The 23,408-nt window shown below is 47.5% G+C and overlaps 1 protein-coding gene across 1 annotated transcript in view; it reads left to right on the plus strand.

The window, feature by feature from the left end:
* The window catches only part of LOC135506571 (zeta-sarcoglycan-like), a 259,447-nt gene that overhangs the window by 225,076 nt on the left and 10,963 nt on the right, over positions 1–23,408 (plus strand). The window contains exon 3 of the mRNA XM_064925911.1: positions 1,384–1,485. Within this exon, the coding sequence (XP_064781983.1) occupies positions 1,384–1,485 (102 nt within the window). The remainder of the gene's footprint in view (positions 1–1,383; positions 1,486–23,408) is intronic.

Consider the following 23,408-nt stretch of genomic DNA (forward strand, 5'->3'; position numbering starts at 1 on the left):
TCTCTCTTTCTCTCTCCGTACCTGCAAGGCTCTCAGGTAGACGGCATTAGTGTGTTAGCGGCGCCTAGCCAAGGGACCTGTTCTTTTTCTGACTTTTGTGTTCCCTCAGATTGAACACCAACCTGCCCGAGAGAGACGTTAATGTCTACAACCTGCCACGTCAAATCAAGGCCCCATGCCGTCGCACGCCGCCACCATCGCTAAACACTGTCAGGGGTGACGGGGCTAGACAAGAGAACGAGGGTCTTTAGCTAAGCGTTGGCTTGTCACATTAATGATTCATTCTGAATTATTCAGGAATCATCTTTATGTTTTGACGATTGACGGGGGGGGCGGACTCCTGCCTGAGCATGTTCCACCCTTGGATAGTTCTGCATAATGTGTTGGTTCCTTTTAATTCATATTTAAAAAATAAATACATTATTTCACCATTATTTAACCAGGTTGGCCAGTTGAGAGCAAATTCTCATTTACAACTGCTACCTGACTAATATGAGTAGTCACCTGCAGTGTGTGTATGTATGTGTGTGTGTGTGTGTGTGTGCCTTTTCAAAGATGTGATTTTTCACCTGCATGCAGCTAACAGATGTACAGTATGTGAGGAGATGTGGGTGTACAGCAAGAGTGTGTGTATGTGTGTATTCATGCATGTGTGTGTGTTGGGTTTGGATGAGTAAAGCAATAATGTTTGTATTATAGGAACTGCAGGCTGGTGTGTGTTAGTTTATTGAGGAGCTGTTTCCCTGTTTGACTGGCTTAATCACCATGGGATGGGCAACAGAACAGTCCTAAGGCTGATTTAACCCATTGAGTCCTGTTCTATCTTTGGGGTGGGCAAGTGTTGTCGGGGGCTGTGTGAGTGTGTGTGTGTGTGTGTGTGTGTGTGTGCATCTGTGCCTATGTGAAATTTATAACTTGGAAAACGTACAGTACTTTGTTGTTGAAAATGATCCAAATATTTAATTAAAAAACAACTTTTGTTCCTTTGGATGTTTGTCTCTCCACTCCCTCCTCTCCCTCCCTCCTCTCCTGAACAGTTTCTTCACGGTGACTGAACCAACACTGGTTTTCTCTGTTTCTCTGTTTGGACTTATTCTCTCCATTTTGTCTTTCTCTCACTCTCTCTCTCTCTCTCTCTCTCTCTCTCTCTCTCTCTCTCTCTCTCTCTCTCTCTCTCTCTCTTTCCTTTCTCTCTCTCTCTTTCCTTTCTCTCTCTTTCCTTTCTCTCTCTTTCCTTTCTCTCTCTCTCTCTCTTTCCTTTCTCTCTCTCTTTCTCTCTCTCTCTCTCTTTCCTCTCTCTCTCTCTCTTTCCTCTCTCTCTCTCTCTCTCCCCCCTCTCTCTCTCTCTTTCCTCTCTCTCTCTTCCACTCTCTTTCCCCATAGGATGGAATGGGTAATCTTCGTGTAACCAAAGAGGGGATCAGGCTAGAGGGTGTTTCTGAGTTTCTGCTCCCTCTCTACGTGAAAGAAATAGAATCCAGAAGGGTAAGAAACACAACTCTCCTTATGTCCCTCATATGTAGCATCGTATCACGCTAAGACTCGCTATGCATGTCATATCCCTCACTAAGACACACCCTTCCCTTGTCATATCAACTGTAATTTCTCAGTAGTGGAAGGTTGAGAAACAACCTTCCTTATGTCTCTCATATGTAGCATCGTATCACCCCATGACTCGCTATGCATGTCATATCCCTCACTAAGACACACCCTTCCCTTGTCATATCAACTGTCATTTCTCAGTAGTGGAAGGTTGAGAAACAACCTTCCTTATGTCGCTCATATGAAGCATCGTAACACCCAATGACACACCATATATTACCTCACTTGCACACATTGTATATAGACTTTTTCTATTATATTATTGACTGTATGTTTGTTTATTCCATGTGTAACTCTGTGTTGTTTGTGTCACACTGCTTTGCTTTATCTTGGCCAGGTCGCAGTTGTAAATGAGAACTTGTTCTCAACTAGCCTACCTGGCTAAATAAAAGTGAAATAAATAAATGACTAAAAAATATCCCTCACTAAGCCAGCCCATTCCTCATATCATGGCATACCAAGCGTCAGTGCTTACCCATTGTCATAGAGGAGTAGTATAGCACTATGCAATCCCACATCCCAGAGAAATCGTGTGAGACCTAGGAGAGAAGCTCATCTATCTGGATACCAGGTCCCGTGTAAGGTCCCGTGTAAGGTTCCGTGAAAGGTTCCATGAAAGTTCCCGTGTAAGGTCCCGTGTAAGGTTCCATGTAAGGTCCCATGTATGGTTCCATGTAAGGTTCCGTGTAAGTTCCCGTGTAAGGTTCAGTGTAATGTCCCATGTAAGGTTCAGTGTAATGTCCCATGTAAGGTTCCGTGTAAGGTTCCATGTAAGGTTCCGTGTAAGGTTCCGTGTAAGGTTCCGTGTAAGGTTCCGTGTAAGGTCACATGTAAGGGGCACAGAATGATCATGGGAATGGACTTGGATGTGTGACAAACGACCAAATGGGCATCCACTAGAAATTACAATGATAGAAAAATGCGGAGAGACACAAGGCTGTGATGAGGCACGCTGTTGATAAATATACCCCATGATGCCGCTCCCCTCATCTCACTCACTCACACACACACACACACACTGGCTGCTGTCATGTATAGGTTACTGTGTGTCCTGGGCTGTTGGGAAGGCATTCTCCACCTTTGCTCAATGCGCGTGTGTGTGATGGAGGGGTAGGGTTGTAAAGGCAGGTGCACACGCGCATGCTTATTGCTTTACAAGGGAGTATATGTCCATTCTCCACCTTTGCTCAATGCGCGTGTGTGTGATGGAGGGGTAGGGTTGTAAAGGCAGGTGCACACGCGCATGCTTATTGCTTTACAAGGGAGTATATGTCCATTCTCCACCTTTGCTCAATGCGCGTGTGTGTGATGGAGGGGTAGGGTTGTAAAGGCAGGTGCACACGCGCATGCTTATTGCTTTACAAGGGAGTATATGTCGGTGAGAGTGTGTGACAGTCCTGAATATATTACACTGATCTATCCACTCAAAGATCACCTCCGTGTCACGCCATTTCTGGGTGACACAGAGGTCAACACTCCATCAGCCCTGACCTTTGAGGTGAAATGATGGATGGTGTTAGATATATTTTATGGGAATATCTTTCTTTGGCCTCCCATTGAAATCCTATGTAGTCGATATCTTACTTTAGAATATTTTTGTTTGCCTACTCATTGCAAGCCTACAAGATATCTTCTTGTATAACATCTTTGTTTGCTCTCCTATTAAAAACTTAAATGGAGGAGACATATTCTTTTTGAATATCTTTGTTTGCCCTCCCATTAAAGCCTATGGAGGAGATATCTTCTTTTAGAATATTTGTGTTTGCTCTCCTGTTGAAAGCCTATAGAAGAAATCCAGTCTTTCTGGTTCTTCTTAAGTGTGTGTAACAGAGAAGGCACTAATTGCTGTTGAGGAAGTGACTCTGGCTTGTAGATAACCCCTATGAAGGAGCAGAGCATCCTGTCAATAAATCAAAGAACTCACTGGCTTCTCTGCCGACTCTTCATCTATCATCAGACAAACAGTGTGTGTGTGTGTGTGTGTGTGCATATGTTTGTATCTATCCACCACTTGTAATGACACCGTGATCCCTTTCACATCGGGTCTGCACATCAAAGCAAACACTCTTATTTCAAAAATACACAGGAAACATGCTGAATCTAACAACCCACTTTTCTCCCCTGAGGGCTTGTTGGTGTGTGCCATTTAGTTTATGGCAGTTTTTTGGTAGTGGGCATGCTTCAGAACTGAGCTAATCTGGGCAGTGTGGTTCCAAGTATTATTGGCTAGCGGTGTTAGCCGTGCGATGTTAGCATAAGGCTCCAAAGCCCCTGGTGAGACTGGGTCGCTGGCCCAGGATGTATTTGGGCCGTGGTGTATCCAGTCCGGTGTGGCCCTAACCTGATCTGGGCCCACCAACACAGCATGAGGGACTGGGACTGTGGCACTGACAGGGAGAGAGTGAGGGATGGAGGGAATGAGGAAGGAAATGTATTTTGAATATGCGCTGGAAGGGTTTGAGCGGTTTGTTTTTCCATTGCAGAGCCAAACAAACAGAATTTACAATTTGGTTCGATCGCTTTCGGTTTGACAAATAAAACTCTATGATATATTGTTTTGGGTTTTCTTGCCACCAAAGCTTTAAAATGACTCTAGGTTTTTCACACTTGGATTGGAAGCCTGATTGGAGGCGGCGCTCCTAACACACATCCGATTGACCTAATTTCTACCAGCATGTTACATGTGCAACCAGTGGAAAAAAATTCTTGACCGCCTTTAATCAACACACAGAGACGCGTACAAAGCTCACCCTCGCCCTTCATTTGGCAAATCTGACCATAACTATCCTCCTGATTCCTGCCTACTAGCAAAAACTAAAGCAGGAAGTACCATTGACTCGCTCAATACGGAAGGAGTCAGGTGACGCGGATGCTAAGCTACAGGACTGTTTTGCTAGCACTGACTGGAATATGTTCCGATATTCTTCCGATGGCATTGAAGAGTACACCACATCAGTCACCGGCTTCATCAATAAGTGCATTGATGACGTCGTCCCCACAGTGACCGTACATACATACCCTAACCAGAAGCCAAGGATTACAAGCAACATCCTAACTGAGCTAAAGGGTAAAGCTGCTGCTTTCAAGGAGCAGGACTCTAACCCGGACGCTAATAAGAAATCCCGCTATGCCCTCAGACAAACCATCAAACAGGCAAAGCGTCAGTACAGGACTAAGATTGAATCCTACTGCACCAGCTCCGACACTTGTCGTATGTGCAGGGCTTGCAAACTATTACGGACTACAAAGGGAAGCACAGCCGCGAGCTGCCCAGTGACACGAGTGGACCAGACAAACTAAAGGACTTCAATGCCCACTTTGAGACAAGCAACACTGAAGCATGCATGAGAGCACCAGCTGTTCCGGAAGACTGTATGATCACGCTCTCCACCAATGTGAGTAAGACCTTTAAACAGGTCAACATTCACAAGGCCGCAGGGCCAGACAGATTACCAGGACGTGTACTCCAAGCATGCGCTGACCAACTGGCAAGTGTCTTCACTGACATTTTCAACCTGTCCCTGACCGAGTCTGTAATACCAACATGTTTCAAGCAGACCACCATAGTCCCTTTGCCTAAGAACACTAAGGTAACCAACCTAAATGACAACCGACCTGTAGCACTCACGTCTGCAGCCATTAAGTGCTTTGAAAGGCTGGTCATGGTTCACAGCAACCCCATTATCCCAGAAACCATAGACCCACTCCAATTTGCATACTGCCCCAACAGATCCACAGATGATGCAATCTATATTGCCCTCCACACTGCCCTTTCCCACCTGGAAAAAAAGGAACACCTATGTGAGAAGGCTGTTAATTGATTACAGCTCAGTGTTCAACACCATAGTAATCAGCTTTGAGGGTACTAAGGACCCTGGGACAACTGGATCCTGGACTTCCTGACAGGCCACCCCCAGTTGGTAAGGTTAGGTAACATCACATCTGCTACGCTGATCCTCAACACAGGACCCCTCCCTCCTGTACTCCCTGTTCACCCATGACTGCATTGCCAAGCAAGACTCCTACATCATCATTAAGTGTGCCGATGACACAACAGTGGTAGGCCTGATCACCGACAACGATGAGACGGCTTATAGGGAGGAGGTCAGAGACCTGGCAGTGTGGTGCCATGACAACAACCTCTCCCTCAATGTGATCAAGACAAAGGAGAGCACTCCCCCATTCTCATCGACTGGGCTGTAGTGGAGCATGTTGAGAGCTTCAAGTTCCTTGGTGTCCACATCACCAATAAACTGTCAAGGTCCAAACACACCAAGACAGTCGTGAAGAGGGCAAGACAACGCCTATTCCCCATCAGGAGACTGAAAAGATTTGGCATGGGTCCTCAGATCCTCAAAAAGTTCTACAGCTGCACCATCGAGAACATCCTGACTGGTTGCGTCACCACCTGGTATGGCAACTGCTCTGCTTCTGACGGCAACGCACTACAGCCACCCTAGTCATTGCCTGCTACCGCACGGCAAGCGGGACCGCCCTGCCAAGTCTAATTCCAACAGGCTTCTTAACAGCTCCTACCCCCAAGCCATAAGACTCATGAAAAGCTAACCAAATGACTACTCTGACTATTCGCTTTGAACCCCCCATTTTTATCTATGTTACTTTACCTCTACCTACATGTACAGATCCATCAATGTGCCCCTGCACATCGACTCGGTACCCCCTGTATATAGCCTCGATATTATTATTTTATTGTTGTTATTTATTATTTTTTTTGTAAATCTTTTTCTTAAAACTGCATTTTTGGTTAGGGGCTTGTAAACTAAGCGTTTCACGGTAATGTCTTGTTGCCTTCGTGGCATGTGACAAATACAATTGATTTGATTTTGATTCGATTTTATATGTGGTCGAGGTCAACCACTTAACAGTCGATTGGATCAGTCATATAGGTCAATGTGTCAATGTAAAAGCCTCTTCATTCTCTCTTTGTTTCTCAATAACAGATCAATGATCATGGTCATAATTCAGCAACGTTATGACAGTTAACACAAACACTCCGTATACTTTACAAGGCCCCATGCAGGAAACATGACGCCGCTGTACAGATGTAGAATCTTAACTCGATCAGTCTTTTTTTGCTAAGAATTTTCCTTGCACAGCAGGAAATGTGAACTTGTAGTGTATTTGAGTTTTATTAAGGCTTCTGTTTGTGAATTTCACTTTGAAATTTCAGACTTGATTTGCCGTGATGAAATCCCCCTGCAAAAATGTCCATTGATTATAATCCACATAATAATTAACATTTCCTGTTCCTGCAGGATTATTTTACTGCTGTAGCAAACTGGCACAAATTAAGATCCTTCATCTGTAAGGGTGATGTCTCGTGGACAGACACATAATTGGTATCATAGACAGACTGTGGGTTGCCACGATTTACAATGAACTTCTTGGTGACGTCATTGATAATGTGGACAAATCACAATTTCGCAGGTGTTCGCATCATTCAGAAGGGGATACTAGGTCCGTGTTCTCATCTTTCAGAAGGGGATACTAGGTCCGTGTTCTCATCTTTCAGAAGGGGATACTAGGTCCGTGTTCATCTTTCAGAAGGGGATACTAGGTCCGTGTTCTCATCTTTCAGAAGGGGATACTAGGTCCGTGACTTTCAGAGAGGTTGGAGGAGCTACCATGATGCTTCAGCTCTTGGTTGAGTTTCCTTTCCAACATGTCTCCCTCCTGAACTTCATCAAGCCTCTGATGCAATTATGCTTGATCTTTGTTCTGTGTTTCCGAGATGACTCCGATTATTGTAAGACAGGTTTGTGCTGTAGCTATTGATGTCACAATCCTATTGACAGACAGCCTTGTTGGACCTTGGTCCCGATCTCCTTTGAAAAATATATTTTTTTATCTCAATGAAACAAACCTGGTAAAATATACACTGCTCAAAAAAATAAAGGGAACACTTAAACAACACAATGTAACTCCAAGTCAATCACACTTCTGTGAAATCAAACTGTCCACTTAGGAAGCAACACTGATTGACACATTGATACATTTCACATGCTGTTGTGCAAATGGAATAGACAACATGTGGAAAATACAGGCAATTAGCAAGACACCCCCAATAAAAGAGTGGTACTGCAGGTGGGGACCACAGACCACTTCTCAGTTCCTATGCTTCCTGGCTGATGTTTTGGTCACTTTTGAATTCACTCTAGTGGTAGCATGAGACGGTGTCTACAACCCACACAAGTGGCTCAGGTAGTGCAGCACATCCAGGATGGCACATCAATTGCTGTGTCTGTCAGTGTAGTGTCCAGAGCATGGAGGCGCTACCAGGAGACAGGCCAGTACATCAGGAGACGTGGAGGAGGCCGAAAGATGGCAACAACCCAGCAGCAGGACCGCTACCTCTGCCTTTGTGCAAGGAGGAGCACTGCCAGAGCCCTGCAAAATGATCTCCAGCAGGCCACAAATGTGCATGTGTCTGCTCAAACGGTCAAAAACAGACTCCATGAGGGTGGTATGAGGGCCCGACGTCCACAGATGGGGGTTGTGTTTACAGCCCAACACCATGCAGGATGTTTGGCATTTGCCAGAGAACACCAAGATGCGCCCTGTGCTCTTCACAGATGAAAGCAGGTTCACACTGAGCACGTGACAGTCTGGAGATGCCGTGGAGAACGTTCTGCTGCCTGCAACATCCTCCAGCATGACCGGTTTGGCGGTGGGTCAGGCATGGTGTGGGGTGGTATTTCTTTGGGGGGGCCGCACAGCCCTCCATTTGCTCACCAGAGATAGCCTGACTGCCATTAGGTACCGAGATGAGATCCTCAGACCCCTTGTGAGACCATATGCTGGTGTGGTTGGCCCTGGGTTCCTCCTAATGCAAGACAATACTAGACCTCATGTGGCTGGAGTGTGTCAGCAGTTCCTGCAAGAGGAAGGCATTGATGCTATGGACTGGCCCGCCCGTTCCCCAGACCTGAATCCAATTGAGCACATCTGGGACATCATGTCTCACTCCATCCACCAATGCCACGTTGCACCACAGACTGTCAAGGAGTTGGCGGATGCTTTAGTCCAGGTCTGAGACCATCCGCCACCTCATCAGGAGCATGCCCAGGCGTTGTAGGGAGGTCAAACAGGCACGTGGAGGCCACACACACTACTGAGCCTCATTTTGACTTGTTTTAAGGACATTACATCAATGTTGGATCAGCCTGTAGTGTGGTTTTCCACTTTAATTTTGAGTGTGATTCCAAATCCAGACCTCCATGGGTTGATACATTTGATTTCCATTGATCATTTGTGTGATTTTGTTGTCAGCACATCCAACTATGTAAAGAAAAAAAGTATTTATTAAGAATATTGCATTCATTAAGATCTAGGATGTGTTATTTTAGTGTTCCCTTTATTTTTTTGAGCAGTGTATATTTTTAAATGTCTTGAAGATACCTGGGGCTGCAGCAGACTGACTGCATGTTCCTTGTGGCGTGTTCCAAGAGTATGCTGTGCTGTCACCCTCTCTCTCCGCACCATGAGGGATGAGCCGAGGCCTGCTCGCCAACAAGGACTCTTCTAATTGTCCCCTCAGGGAGCTAATGATGTTCCAGCTTCCTCCGAGGAGTCATTTTCCTCTCTTTATCAATCACTAATCTCTCTCTCTCTCTCTCTCTCTCTCTCTCTCTCTGTCTCTGTCTCTCTCTCTCTCTCTCTCTCTCTCTCTCTGTCTCTCTCTCTCTCTGTCTCTGTCTCTCTCTCTCTCTCTCTCTTTATCACCCCTGACACAATACTTTCAGCTGACAGGCACTGAAATGGAACAGAACACAAGTTGTAAGTTTCCATTGTAAAACGTGCCCTAGTGAACACGACCCTGACTAAAGCTTTGTGGAAAAACCTTTGCATTAACCATTTCTCAGTTTGTCTATATTCATTGCTTGGTTTTCTGAGGGTCCAAACACTTTCGGGCACTTTTTCATCTTTAAGAGTAATTTGTGTTTTGATAGAGTGGCTTCTTTCTTTGGCCACATGGCTGACATTGATTCAGCCCTCTGAGGTATACAACATACTGTACAGAGGAAGTAGTTCAATACTATTCTACCATATAGTTCAAGACTTCACACTTCAAGGCTTCATACAAATGATTCAGCGATGCAATCGACGCTGGGTGGTCAAGAAACTCGAGATGGTTATGTGCGAGCACACACGACCTTTGGGCGTCGCGCGTATTACCCACAACACCCCGCGACTCCACAATATTAAAAAGATACCAGGAAAAAAGGCATCTTCCAACTTCAGAAGTGACCTAGAAAAGTGAGACAAAATAATCTGAGAAAACAGACCAGGCCAAGGGGTATGAGGCACCGGATCACGACCCATGTAGAAATAGGCCCCTGTTTAACAAGCTTTCCAGAGTGATGGAACGTCGAAGAAGGCGACTTGGCCTACAGGAGAAGGGAATTATTCATTCACATCATCACCAGAGATCAAATCCCGCGCCCAGATCTTCTTCTTCCCAAAATGCCGCGAGCCCTTTCAGACCCTGCCAAATATATAGATGTAGAGAAGGTAGAAATGCCTATATTGTATAGATCATTGAAAAGTTAATGCAGAATCCATTTCTTTGGATTCTGATTTGGATGGCAGATTTGAGTTGAGTTGATTTGTGCGTCTCGTACCTTATCTTGGTCCTCGGAGCACATTGTTATACTAGGATCTGTGAGGAATGAGACTTTATTAAGAGCAAATAGATGGGCTGGTAAGCTACTTCTTTTGACAGCTGTAGATATGACTAATCGTCATGTCAACGATGGTATCCGATAGTGGGATGTACTGTAAAAATGTGTTGGCCCATTTTAGCAATGAGTTTCCACTGACTCAGACGTCATATTTTTAGTGAATTCAGAATGGCTGTGGCACAACTTGCAATACTGTTGTATTCACACTGTTCCACTTCCATAGAAATCTGCTGGTAGCAGACTTACTTAGTCAACCGTGGCCAAACGAAGTGCAGCCAATCAAATCACGGCATGACTAAGCCAGAAGTCATGGCAGCTGTCGGCATGGTTACGAGGGCCACGCCACAACTACACCAGGCAGTTCATTAGTCGAATAAACAAAGCCTTTTTCATGTCTTTAATCGTTCTGACACTCTACAGAGGCTTTGGTGCACCTTCACTTATACACACACACACACACACACACACACACACACACACACACACACACACACACACCACTATGTTTTAGTATTCACTGAGCATCACAGATTACGGTTGTTCAACTCACTGAAATTAAGAGATATTTAATTAATTAATGGCAGCAAATTGACATTACACTGGTGTCTGGCCTGGTTTTATCTCGGTCCCCATCAGTACCTAATGACATTTCCATGTATGTCACACGGCCTGGGACGCTTCCTGTTTTTACAGAGGCAGTGTGATGGTCTCTGGCTGCACGGCGCTACCCAGGCAAATACTAAAGGTGACCGCACTGATTGAGGGAAGAAGAGGGGGGTAGACTGAGGATACAGAGAGGATACAGGGACGTAGAGGGAGGTAATAGAGTGGGGTAGAGGGAGGATACAGGGAGGTGGAGGGAGGATACAGGGAGGTGGAGGGAGGATACAGAGAGGATAGAGGGAGGATACAGAGAGGATAGAGGGGGATACAGAGAGGATAGAGGGAGGATAGAGGGGGATACAGAGAGGATAGAGGGAGGATACAGAGAGGATAGAGGGAGGATACAGAGAGGATAGAGGGAGGATACAGAGAGGATAGAGGGAGGATACAGAGGGGATAGAGGGAGGATACAGAGAGGATAGAGGGAGGATACAGAGAGGATATAGGGAGGTAGAGGGACGAAGAGGGAGGATAGAGGGGGGATACAGAGAGGATAGAGGGAGGGTACAGAGAGGATAGAGGGAGGGTACAGAGAGGATACAGGGAGGATAGAGGGAGGATACAGAGAGGATAGAGGGAGGATACAGAGAGGATACAGGGAGGATACAGGGAGGTAGAGGGAGGATAGAGGGAGGATAGAGGGAGGGATAGGGGAGGATAGGGAGGATAGAGGGAGGATACAGAGAGGATACAGGGAGGAGGGAGGATACAGAGAGGATAGAGGGAGGATACAGGGAGGATACAGAGGATACAGAGAGGATAGGGAGGAGGGAGGAGGATACAGAAAGGATAGAGGGAGGATAGGAAAGGATAGAGGGAGGATACAGAGAGGATAGAGGGAGGATACAGAGAGGGAGGGAGGATACAGAGAGGAGAGGGAGAGGATAGAGGGAGGATACATACAGAAGGAGAGGGATACAGAGAGGATAGGGAGGGTACAGAGAGGATAGGGTACAGAGAGGGGAGGATAGAGGATAGAGGGAGGATACAGAGAGGATAGAGGGAGGATACAGAGAGGATAGAGGGGGGGGAGGATACAGGGAGGATACAGAGAGGATAGGGAGGATACAGAGAGGATAGAGGGAGGATACAGAGAGGATAGAGGGAGGATACAGAGAGGATAGAGGGAGGATACAGAGGGAGGAGGGAGGATAGAGGGAGGATACAGAGAGGTAGAGGAGAGGATACAGAGAGGGAGGATACAGAGAGGATAGAGGGAGGATACAGAGAGGATAGAGGAGGGAGGATACAGAGAGGATAGAGGGAGGATACAGAGGGAGGATAGAGGGAGGGAGGATAGGGAGAGGGAGGATAGAGGGAGAGGGAGGATAGGATAGAGAGGATAGAGGGAGGATACAGAGAGGATAGGAGGGAGGATACAGGTAGAGGATAGAGGGAGGATACAGAGAGGGAGGATAGAGAGAGGATAGAGGGAGGATACAGAGAGGATAGAGGGAGGATAGGAGGTTAGAGGGAGGATACAGAGAGGATAGAGGGAGGATACAGGGAGGATAGAGGATAGAGGGAGGATACAGGGAGGATAGAGGGAGGGTAAAGAGGGAGGATAGAGGGAGGATAGAGGGAGGATAGAGGGAGGGGGATACAGAGAGGATATAGGGAGGATACAGGGAGGATACAGGGAGGATAGGATAGGGAGGATACAGGGAGGATACAGGGAGGATAGAGGGAGGATACAGGGATACAAAGAGGGAGGATAGAGGGAGGATACAGAGGGAGGATACAGAGAGGAGGGAGGATACAGAGAGGATAGGGAGGGAGGATACAGGGAGGATAGAGGGAGGATACAGGGAGGATACAGGGAGGATAGAGGAGAGGATTAGAGGGAGGATACAGAGAGGAGGGAGGATGGAGGGAGGATACAGGAAGGTTAGAGGGAGGATACAGAGAGGATAGAGGGAGGGTAGGGAGAGAGGATAGAGGGAGGGTACAGAAAGGATAGAGGGAGGGTACAGAGAGGATAGAGGGAGGGTACAGAGGAGAGGGATAGGATAGAGGGAGGGTACAGAGAGGATAGAGGGAGGGTACAGAAAGGATAGAGGGAGGATACAGAGAGGATAGAGGGAGGATACAGAGAGGATAGAGGGAGGATACAGAGGGAGGATACACAGGGAGGATACAGAGAGGTAGAGGGATGAAGAGGGAGGATACAGAGAGGATACAGAGAGGATACAGGAAGGTTAGAGGGAGGATACAGAGAGGATGGAGGGAGGATACAGGAAGGTTAGAGGGAGTATACAGAGAGGATACAGGGAGGATAGAGGGAAGATGGAGGGCAGATACAGAAAGGATACAGGGAGGTTAGAGGGAGGATACAGAGAGGATACAGGGAGGATACAGAGAGGATACAGGGAGGATGGAGGGAGGATACAGAGAGGATACAGGGAGGATACAGAAATGTTAGAGGGAGGATATAGGGAGGTTAGAGGGAGGATACAGGGAGGTTAGAGGGAGGATACAGGAAGGTTAGAGGGAGGATACAGGGAGGTTAGAGGGAGAACAGAGGGAGGATACAGTGAGGTAGAGGGAGGTGAGCTACTTTTATAGTGGAGTTCAGTGTTCAGTGATTCAAGGCTCTCTCTCTCTGTCTACATGGTTAGGGGCTGTCGCAGTCTTAGTGAAGTAGAATTCACATCAGTTTAGTGTTTGCAGGCCCTTCGACTTCGGAACCGACCACACTAAAGTAGTACACAGTGTATCCAGATATGCCTATAACGTGTGTACCGAAATTCATTTCATTACCAACTCATGATCTTTCATGTTGAATCATATAAAAATGTGATCAACAGATTTCACTGCATCATTATTGCATCAACATTGCACTGCATCAATGATGATGTTCTCCTCACACCACACAGTACAGCTCTGCATTCACACAGCAAAGGGAAAGGGACATGGAGGGAAAGGGCAAGAGAGGGAGAAAGAGGGAAAGGGCAAGAGAGGGAGAGAGAGAGAAAGGGCAAGAGAGAGGGAAAGGGCAAGGGAGCGGGAGAGAGAGGGAAAGGGCAAGGGAGAGAGAGAGGGAAAGGGCAAGGGAGAGGGAGAGAGGGAAAGGGCAAGAGAGAGGGAGAGAGGGAAAGGGCAAGAGAGGGGGAGAGAGGGAAAGGGCAAGATAGGGAGAGAGAGGGAAAGGGCAAGGGAGGGAGAGAGAGAGGGAAAGGGCAAGGGAGGGAGAGAGAGAGAAAGGGCAAGGGAAGGAGAGAGGGAAAGGGCAAGAGAGAGGGAGAGAGGGAAAGGGCAAGAGAGGGAGAGAGGGAAAGGGCAAGAGAGGGAGAGAGGGAAAGGGCAAGAGAGGGAGAGAGGGAAAGGGCAAGAGAGGGAGAGAGAGGGAAAGGGCAAGGGAGAGAGAGAGGGAAAGGGCAAGAGAGAGAGAGAGGGAAAGGGCAGAGAGAGAGAGGGAGAGGGAAAGGGCAAGGGGAGAGGAGAGGGAAAGGGCAAGGGAGAGAGAGAGGGAAAGGGCAAGGGAGAGAGAGAGGGAAAGGGCAAGAGAGAGAGGGAAAGGGGAAAGGGCAGAGGGAGAGAGGGAAAGGGCAAGAGAGGGAGGGAGAGAGAGGGAAAGGGCAAAAGAGGGAGAGAGAGGGAAAGGGAAGAGGGAGGGAGAGAGGGAAAGGGAGAGGGAGAGAGAGGGAAAGGGCAAGAGAGGGAGGGAGAGAGAGGGAAAGGGCAAAAGAGGGAGAGAGAGGGAAAGGGAAGAGGGGAGAGAGAGGGAAAGGGCGAGAGAGGGAAAGGGAGGGAGGGAAAGGGAAAGGGAGGAGGGAGAGAGAGGGAAAGGGCAAGGGAGTCTGGAGAGAGAGGGAAAGGGCAAGGGGAGGAGAGAGAGGGAAAGGGCAAGAGGGAGAGAGAGGGAAAGGGCAAGAGGGAGAGGGGGAAGGGCAAGAGGGAGAGAGGGAAAGGGCAAGAGGGAGAGAGGGAAAGGGCAAGAGAGAGGGAGAGAGCGCACATTAGAGACCACTTTCCTGTTTCGTGTTATATGAAACATCTCTGCCATTAAACGTCAGCAAAGGGAATTGGCGGAGATGTCTCGAGCAAGTAAATGTGCCAAAAAAATGTATCACCCCAAAGATCAATGGACAGGCAAAAAGATGCAAATGAAAGCCTCACTCTGGAGTCTGGAGAGTGTGACAAGAAACACGACACTCCCTCATCTCCTTTACAAACGCGGCGGATGCGAGAATTCAGTTTGAACCAGCTCCAGCTTCGTTTAGGGAATTGACGATACATAATTCAATGGAACCAGAGACAAAATGAAAAGAAGTAACAAAATGGTGGAGGACGGGCCAAATAACACTTGTATAATCAGCAGCATGTAAAGATAAAACACCCGATTGATCGCGGGCCAGTGGAATGACAAGTCGGGCTCCAGAGGGATATAGTGGCTGTTGAATCAGTGTGAACGGTTCAGTAATCTATAGCTGTGACCGACAGACTAGTTCTGTGCATTTTAGTCAGACATGTTTGATACAGGATACGTTGACCAAGTCCCAGAGACAGGAAGAGAGAGGGATGAACTGGGATGAACGTCTTGGATGCCTTGATTGACCCTGTAGTTAAGTCCCAGAGACAGGAAGAGAGAGGGATGAACTGGAAACATCTTGGATGCCTTGGTTGACCATGTAGTTAAGTCCCAGAGACAGGAAGAGAGAGGGATGAACTGGGATGAACGTCTTGGATGCCTTGGTTGACCCTGTAGTTAAGTCCCAGAGACAGGAAGAGAGAGGGATGAACTGGAAACATCTTGGATGCCTTGGTTGACCCTGTAGTTAAGTCCCAGAGATAGGAAGAGAGAGGGATGAACTGGAAACATCTTGGATGCCTTGGTTGACCCTGTAGTTAAGTCCCAGAGACAGGAAGAGAGAGGGATGAACTGGAAACATCTTGGATGCCTTGGTTGACCCTGTAGTTAAGTCCCAGAGATAGGAAGAGAGAGGGATGAACTGGAAACATCTTGGATGCCTTGGTTGACCCTGTAGTTAAGTCCCAGAGATAGGAAGAGAGAGGGATGAACTGGAAACATCTTGGATGCCTTGGTTGACCCTGTAGTTAAGTCCAGAGATAGGAAGAGAGAGGGAGAGATGGAGTTAAGTCCCAGAGATAGGAAGAGAGAGGGATGAACTGGAAAATCTTGGATCTGTAGTTAAGTTGGATGAACTGGAAACATCTTGGATGCCTTGGTTGACCCTGTAGTTAAGTCCCAGAGATAGGAAGAGAGAGGGATGAACTGGAAACATCTTGGATGCCTTGGTTGACCCTGTAGTTAAGCCATGCTTTTTTAAAGAGAGCAGAGACCCTGTTAGGCCACGGAGACGATAAAAATAGTCAATGATCATTGATTATATTTATATGATGGAGACAGAGCTACATTTCTGATGTGGCTTGTCAAGAAGAATCCCAAGACTAAACACTTATTTTGTTTGCCTTGCCTTTTAAGCGGCTAATAATGGATATGAATCCAAACTAGTCGAACATACGGTGCATTTGGAAAGTATTCAGACCCCTCGACTTGTTCCACATTTAAATGTCTAAAAACCCTGTTTTTGCTTTGTCATTATGGGGTATTGAGTGTAGATTGATGAGGGGAAAAAAGGTATTTCATTCATTTTAGAATAAGGCTGTAACGTAACAAAATGTGGACAAAGTCAAGAGGGGTCTGAATACTTTCTGAATGCACTGCCCAGCTCAGATTGGGGGGAGGACAGATTACATAAATCACTATCCACAAGCTTCATTTTGAACCTTCGCTCTGGGGTAAAATAAAACCTTTGAGCAAATTTAAAATGAAATGATATTTGTGGCATTTTGGTGTCATTACCATACTCTTGTGTTCAGTGACCAATGTTGGTGTGATAATTGACATTACCTGAGACCTGCCTAATCTGAAGCTTAGCAGTCCAACACAGTCTTGTGGCACGTAGGAGACCCGAGTTCAAACCCAGTCGGTGACAGTTGTGAAGCACAGACGTCACTGGTACCCTGTGTCGTTAACCCTCAGCACAGTCCTCTCTGCCGTGACACACACACACACACACACCACTCTGCCGTGACACACACACACACACCACTCTGCCGTGACACACACACACACACCACTCTGCCGTGACCTCATTTAAGTTCCATTCTCCCCTGGACAGATTGGACTGGCTGACCCCGGCCCCTCTAAGTCCTTTTAAATCCAAGGGGGTCAGGGTGAGTGACAGAAGCGGGTAATGTGTTATTAATGTCTTATTATTATTATTATTATTATTATTATTATTATTATTATTATTATGTTATAAGCATGTTAATATGGTGTAATAACTGCCAGGGAACACAGACAGACACAGCAAAGACAGGGCTGAGGAAACTGAAATCACACCAAAGCCCTTGGTTTAGAAGGACCGATGGGGGGGGGTGTTTTATTTACACAGTACAGGCTGTCTGGCCCTGCCTGGAGGCCTGGGAGATGGACTGGCCCTCTGATCAATAATCTATTAGTGGAGAGACATGCCTCTGAAGGCCTCAGACAGACTCACACACCCCAAATACACACTGTATGTCTGTGTGAGTACAATTGTGTGTGTGTGTGTGTGTGTGTGTATGCCTGTGTTTGTTCATGTCCATGTTTTATGTTTGCATGACTTTGTGCATATGTTGACAGCAATTGTGTATGTATGCAGCGTGTGCTGCGTTTGTGTTCTTGCATGTCTCTATTTTCTGTGTGTGTGTGTGTGTGTGTGTGTGTGTGTGTGTGTGCACGTGCGTGTGTGTGTGTGGCTAGGCACTGCTCTGTTTCAGTTGTCGTGAGCAGCCTAGCTGTTTGGTGAAGGAGGTGCTTTCTGTACCCTTGAGTGCCATGGATACAGGAACCTTTGAAATGTTTTTTTTTTTTTTTTGGTAAATTTGATTGGTGGGTTCAAATAAATGATTTAAAATGTGTGTGTGTGTGACAGCACGGTGATTGAGTAGCAGCAGGAGTGAAGGGGATAATGGAGGTGATAGAAGGAGTATCAGAGTTGGGCGCTCTTCGTCACATGGTCTCGTCTCAAAGGATGTTGCCTACCGAAGAGAGCAGAGGTCTCACCGTGTGTGCACTGCATGAGAGTGTGTGTGTGTGTGTGTGGGGGGGTCTGTGTGTGCACTGCATGAGAGAGTGTGTGTGTGTGTGGGGGGGGTCTGTGTGTGCGTCTGTATGTCTGTGTCTTTCTGTGTGTGTGTGTGTGTGTGATACATTGCATGAGGATGTTCTGTCTCCCGTTTGTCTCCACATTCATACAAACAGGTTTGGATTGTCTGTCTGTCTTTCCTCCAGTGATGATAAGGGTTTAGCATTGTTGAAGGACGTCTCCAGAATGTGATGTGGTAAAAGGTTGGGGACAGCTGGTGGAGCGCTGTAGCCTAGCAGGTAGAGCATTGGGCCAGTAACCAAAAGGTTGGGGACAGCTGGTGGAGCGCTGTAGCCTAGCAGGTAGAGCATTGGGCCAGTAACCAAAAGGTTGGGGACAGCTGGTGGAGCGCTGTAGCCTAGCAGGTAGAGCATTGGGCCAGTAACCAAAAGGTTGGGGACAGCTGGTGGAGCGCTGTAGCCTAGCAGGTAGAGCATTGGGCCAGTAACCAAAGGTTGGGGACAGCTTGTGGAGCGCTGTAGCCTAGCAGGTAGAGCATTGGGCCAGTAACCAAAAGGTTGGGGACAGCTGGTGGAGCGCTGTAGCCTAGCAGGTAGAGCATTGGGCCAGTAACCAAAAGGTTGGGGACAGGTGGACAGCCTAGCAGGTAGAGCATTGGGCCAGTAACCAAAAGGTTGGGGACAGCTGGTGGAGCGTGTAGCCTAGCAGGTAGAGCATTGGGCCAGTAACCAAAGGTTGGGGACAGCTGGTGGAGCGCTGTAGCCTAGCAGGTAGAGCATTGGGCCAGTAACCAAAGGTTGGGGACAGCTGGTGGAGCGCTGTAGCCTAGCAGGTAGAGCATTGGGCCAGTAACCAAAAGGTTGGGGACAAGGTTGGGGACAGCAAAAGGTTGGGGACAGCTGGTGGAGCGCTGTAGCCTAGCAGGTAGAGCATTGGGCCAGTAACCAAAAGGTTGGGGACAGCTGGTGGAGCGCTGTAGCCTAGCAGGTAGAGCATTGGGCCAGTAACCAAAAGGTTGGGGACAGCTGGTGGAGCGCTGTAGCCTAGCAGGTAGAGCATTGGGCCAGTAACCAAAAGGTTGGGGACAGCTGGTGGAGCGCTGTAGCCTAGCAGGTAGAGCATTGGGCCAGTAACCAAAAGGTTGGGGACAGCTCGTGGAGAGCTGTAGCCTAGCAGGTAGAGCATTGGGCCAGTAACCAAAAGGTTGGGGACAGCTGGGGACAGCTGGTGGAGCGCTGTAGCCTAGCAGGTAGAGCATTGGGCCAGTAACCAAAAGGTTGGGGACAGCTGTTGGGGACAGCAGGTAGAGTGGGCCAGAGGTTGTGGACAGCTGTAGCCTAGCAGGTAGAGCATTGGGCCAGTAACCAAAAGGTTGGGGACAAGGTTAGCAGGTAGACATTGGGCCAGTAACCAAAAGGTTGGGGACAGCGCTGTAGCCTAGCAGGTAGAGCATTGGGCCAGTAACCAAAGGTTGGGGACAGCTTGTGGAGCTGTAGCTGTAGCCTAGCAGGTAGAGCATTGGGCCAGTAACCAAAAGGTTGGGGACAGCTGGTGGAGCGCTGTAGCCTAGCAGGTAGAGCATTGGGCCAGTAACCAAAAGGTTGGGGACAGCTGGTGGAGCGCTGTAGCCTAGCAGGTAGAGCATTGGGCCAGTAACCAAAAGGTTGGGGACAGCTTGTGCTGTAGCCTAGCAGGTAGAGCATTGGGCCAGTAACCAAAAGGTTGGGGACAGCTTGTGGAGTAGTAGCAGGTAGAGCATTGGGCCAGTAACCAAAAGGTTGGGGACAGCTGGTGGAGCGCTGTAGCCTAGCAGGTAGAGCATTGGGCCAGTAACCAAAAGGTTGGGGACAGCTTGTGGAGCGCTGTAGCCTAGCAGGTAGAGCATTGGGCCAGTAACCAAAAGGTTGGGGACAGCTGGTGGAGCGCTGTAGCCTAGAGCAGCAGGTAGAGCATTGGGCCAGTAACCAAAAGGTTGGGGACAGCTGGTGGAGCGCTGTAGCCTAGCAGGTAGAGCATTGGGCCAGTAACCAAAAGGTTGGGGACAGCTGGTGGAGCGGACAGCAGGTAGAGCATTGGGCCAGTGTTGGAGCTCTGTAGCCTAGCAGGTAGAGCATTGGGCCAGTAACCAAAACATTGGGGGCGGCTGGTGGATCGCTGTAGCCTGTAGCCTAGCAGGTAGCTAGGAGCTTGACTACAGGTCTGAGTTCTGGAGTTCTCTGTGCATTCTGTTTGCTTGGTGAAAGGCACACGCTGTCGGACACGCGCAGGCACGAACGCATGGACGCACACACACACACAGTGAGAATCCCACAATCACAGCTAGTCAGTGGTAGGAACAGGAGTCGCTGTATTTTCCCTCCTGCAACCCAGGTCCTGGTCAGGCAGAGTAAAACAGTCAAACTGTGAAGTAGTCAGGTAGAGCTGCAGAGAATGGTGATGACTATACTCACTATTTCTGCTCCCTAAACTAATGTTCTCCAGGTTGAACCTCAGCGTTGCGTCTTCTTCTCCAGGGCCAGATTTATTTGCTCCTTGGCAGGCCTGGAGGGGGGTAAGGCAGATCCATCGCCCCGATAAGATACTCTGCTGGGGAAAAGACAAATGGTGCCCAGAGGCACACTGTTATGCCTCATGTCCACCAGATGCATCAAACTCTTTGCCTTCCGGGGGAAGTCATTAATTGTCAGTGGAGCAGTCGGCAACGCTACGTTCTGTGAACCGCATGCGTTCAAAACTATCAACTCGCGCGTTGCTTTACGGGGAGGAGGTACAAACAGAAGTACACAAACAGAGCGAACGTCAAGTACGGAAAATACTGGCTTTACATCCTGTAAAACAAAACTCATATCATCTGGTGGACATAAGACATGACACCGATGCCAATCCGGCTCATCCATCCTCTATATCAATCAACAAATGTATTTATAAAGACCTTTTTACGTCTGCCGATGACACAAAGTGCTGTACAGAAACCCAGCCTACAACCCCAAACAGCAAGCAATGCAGATGTAGAGGCACGTACATTACTGTTGTTGTGGTACGCCCCCGAGGGATCCATTCTTTCACACACTGAATCATTTTGGTTGTGTCAATTTTGTCCTGAGACTCACTAAAACCCACCTGGCGCTCGTTTCTTGAAAGCGGACGTAATCGAAGCGGGAAACACTATTGCTGCACCTGCCAATGGAATAATGTGTCGGAAAGGGGAGCGGAGAATTGAAAATGATGTCCAGAATGCCTAAGCAACACCACATTGGTGAACACCATTGATTGTTAACCCCTCTAGTAACGCGTTATGAGGGCCACCGAAAGCGTTGCACTTTCTTTCTTTTCGTCTCATTCATTCGCCTACTAAATTCACACACTTCAGAGGGTTAAATTCAGACACCGGGGTCTTCAGAGAGTCCTGTGGAGGGATAGTTTATTTATCCTCCACCAGCTGCATTGCTATTCACAGCAGCAAAGCTGAAAGACCGATAAGACCCTACCGATCCAACCCTGCACTCTTCCGCTTATTACCCAACTAATTAAATTCAGCTTTCTGACGTGCGTCCGCCTATACAAACGACCAAAGTGAAGGGAATCTATTGACTGTCTAATTATTCTTAGTACAGTGGAAGTTGAATGTGGACATGAATGGACTTGAAGAGCCAACCCAGGCTTAGACTAGAGAGGCTTCTGGGTAATTGCCCAAAATACAAACACTTTGAATATAAGATGCAACCGACATCAGAAAGCCTTTTAAGGACAGTATTGAAGGCGGAAGAGATTGAATAATTGGAAGGTTTATTTCTTTGAAAGAGGGATTATAAGGTTACATGGATGTCTGTTTACCAGCTAAAAATTAATATATGTTTGTTAATCAGCATTTGGGCTCTGAGGCTTCCCTCAAATCCACCGAGAATTAATTGTAATTATTTAGGATATGCTCTTTTCCACAGTGACTTCAAATCACACACAATTGAACGTAGGCTACAGTGGCTGAGCCTCGGGGCGATGAGTCCATGGAAGAATTCAGGGCCCAGTGTTTTCACGCTGAGCAAAGTCCTATCAATTGAAACTGTGTGGAGAACAATACTACATCCCATCATACGCACCATTGCAAATAATGAATTCCAAGAGCGGGGTATTTACCAATTAGGTGAGGCGAAATGATTTGGTGAATGCTACCGCCGAGCCGGTCCACGGCATTCTAAAATTAGAGCCAAGCAGGTGTGATTTATTAAAGTTTTGGCCCGCCGTCATAAACAGGAGAAAACAATGAAAGTGGGGATAATGAATCGCAGGTGGCAGAATGGGGGGAAAAATCTATCTGTCTCTCTCTCTCTCTCTCTCAATCGGATCAGCAACTCTCTCCCAATTTAACAGGATATTCTCATTTGAATTCACGCCCAAACAGCGGCATATTAATTTGGGGAAATCAACAGAAAAATTGGGTCACCTGCAGTTTATTCATTCCCCTACGTTTTTCATTATAGAGAGAGAGACCTGCCTCTCAGAATGCATTTAATGAATTCATCTCAGTCTGGGCATCGTGGTCTTTTATTTGTATTTTTTTCCTGAGGAATATTTCTGTCTGTAATAAAGCCCTTATATGGTGAAAAACTCATTCTGATTGGCTGAGCCTGGCTCCCCAGTGGGTGGGCCTATGCCCTCCCAGGCCTACCAATGGCTGCACCCCTGCCCAGTCATGTGAAATCCATAGATTAAGGCCTAATGCATTTATTTAAATTGACATGGGTTCTATATGGAACCGATTTTGGTTCAGTGAAGAAGTATGTAAAGATGACTACTGGTCACCTTGGTGTTCCAGGCCTACTACATTGCAGATGTTGCATTGCATCAGCCAATGGTTGCGTGCCACCTCCTCGACAGTCGAGCATCACGTTGCTTTATCATATGATGTGGTTATCTGATATGTGAAACACCCATCCAGACGTTGTTAGATCTGGCGTGCATCTGCAATGTAGTCAGCCTGGAACAGGTCGAGTCTTGGATTAGGGGTCTCGGGCCAATCAATGACCTTTCCTCGTCTCCGGGTAGAAATTGACCTGACAGTGTGTTGTGGCCCACACCTCTACACACATGCAGGTATAAAAAACACTGTCCGGACACTTTGCATTTGGACCTTGACTTGGAATCAGCAAGTAGTGGCGAGGTGAGAGTTGTTCCTCTGACCGTGACGACGGAGGCTCAAAGAACAGACAGTTATTTGAATGAATTATCCTAAGTGATGGCGAAGCGGCAGGACGGCGCTAGTGAACTCCACCCTGCGGTGTGTGTTTGAGACTATGACTATGGGTGCCAAGCTGCTCTAAATAAA

Source organism: Oncorhynchus masou, chromosome 20, assembly GCF_036934945.1.
Source record: "Oncorhynchus masou masou isolate Uvic2021 chromosome 20, UVic_Omas_1.1, whole genome shotgun sequence".
NCBI classification, from domain to species: Eukaryota; Metazoa; Chordata; class Actinopteri; order Salmoniformes; family Salmonidae; genus Oncorhynchus; species Oncorhynchus masou.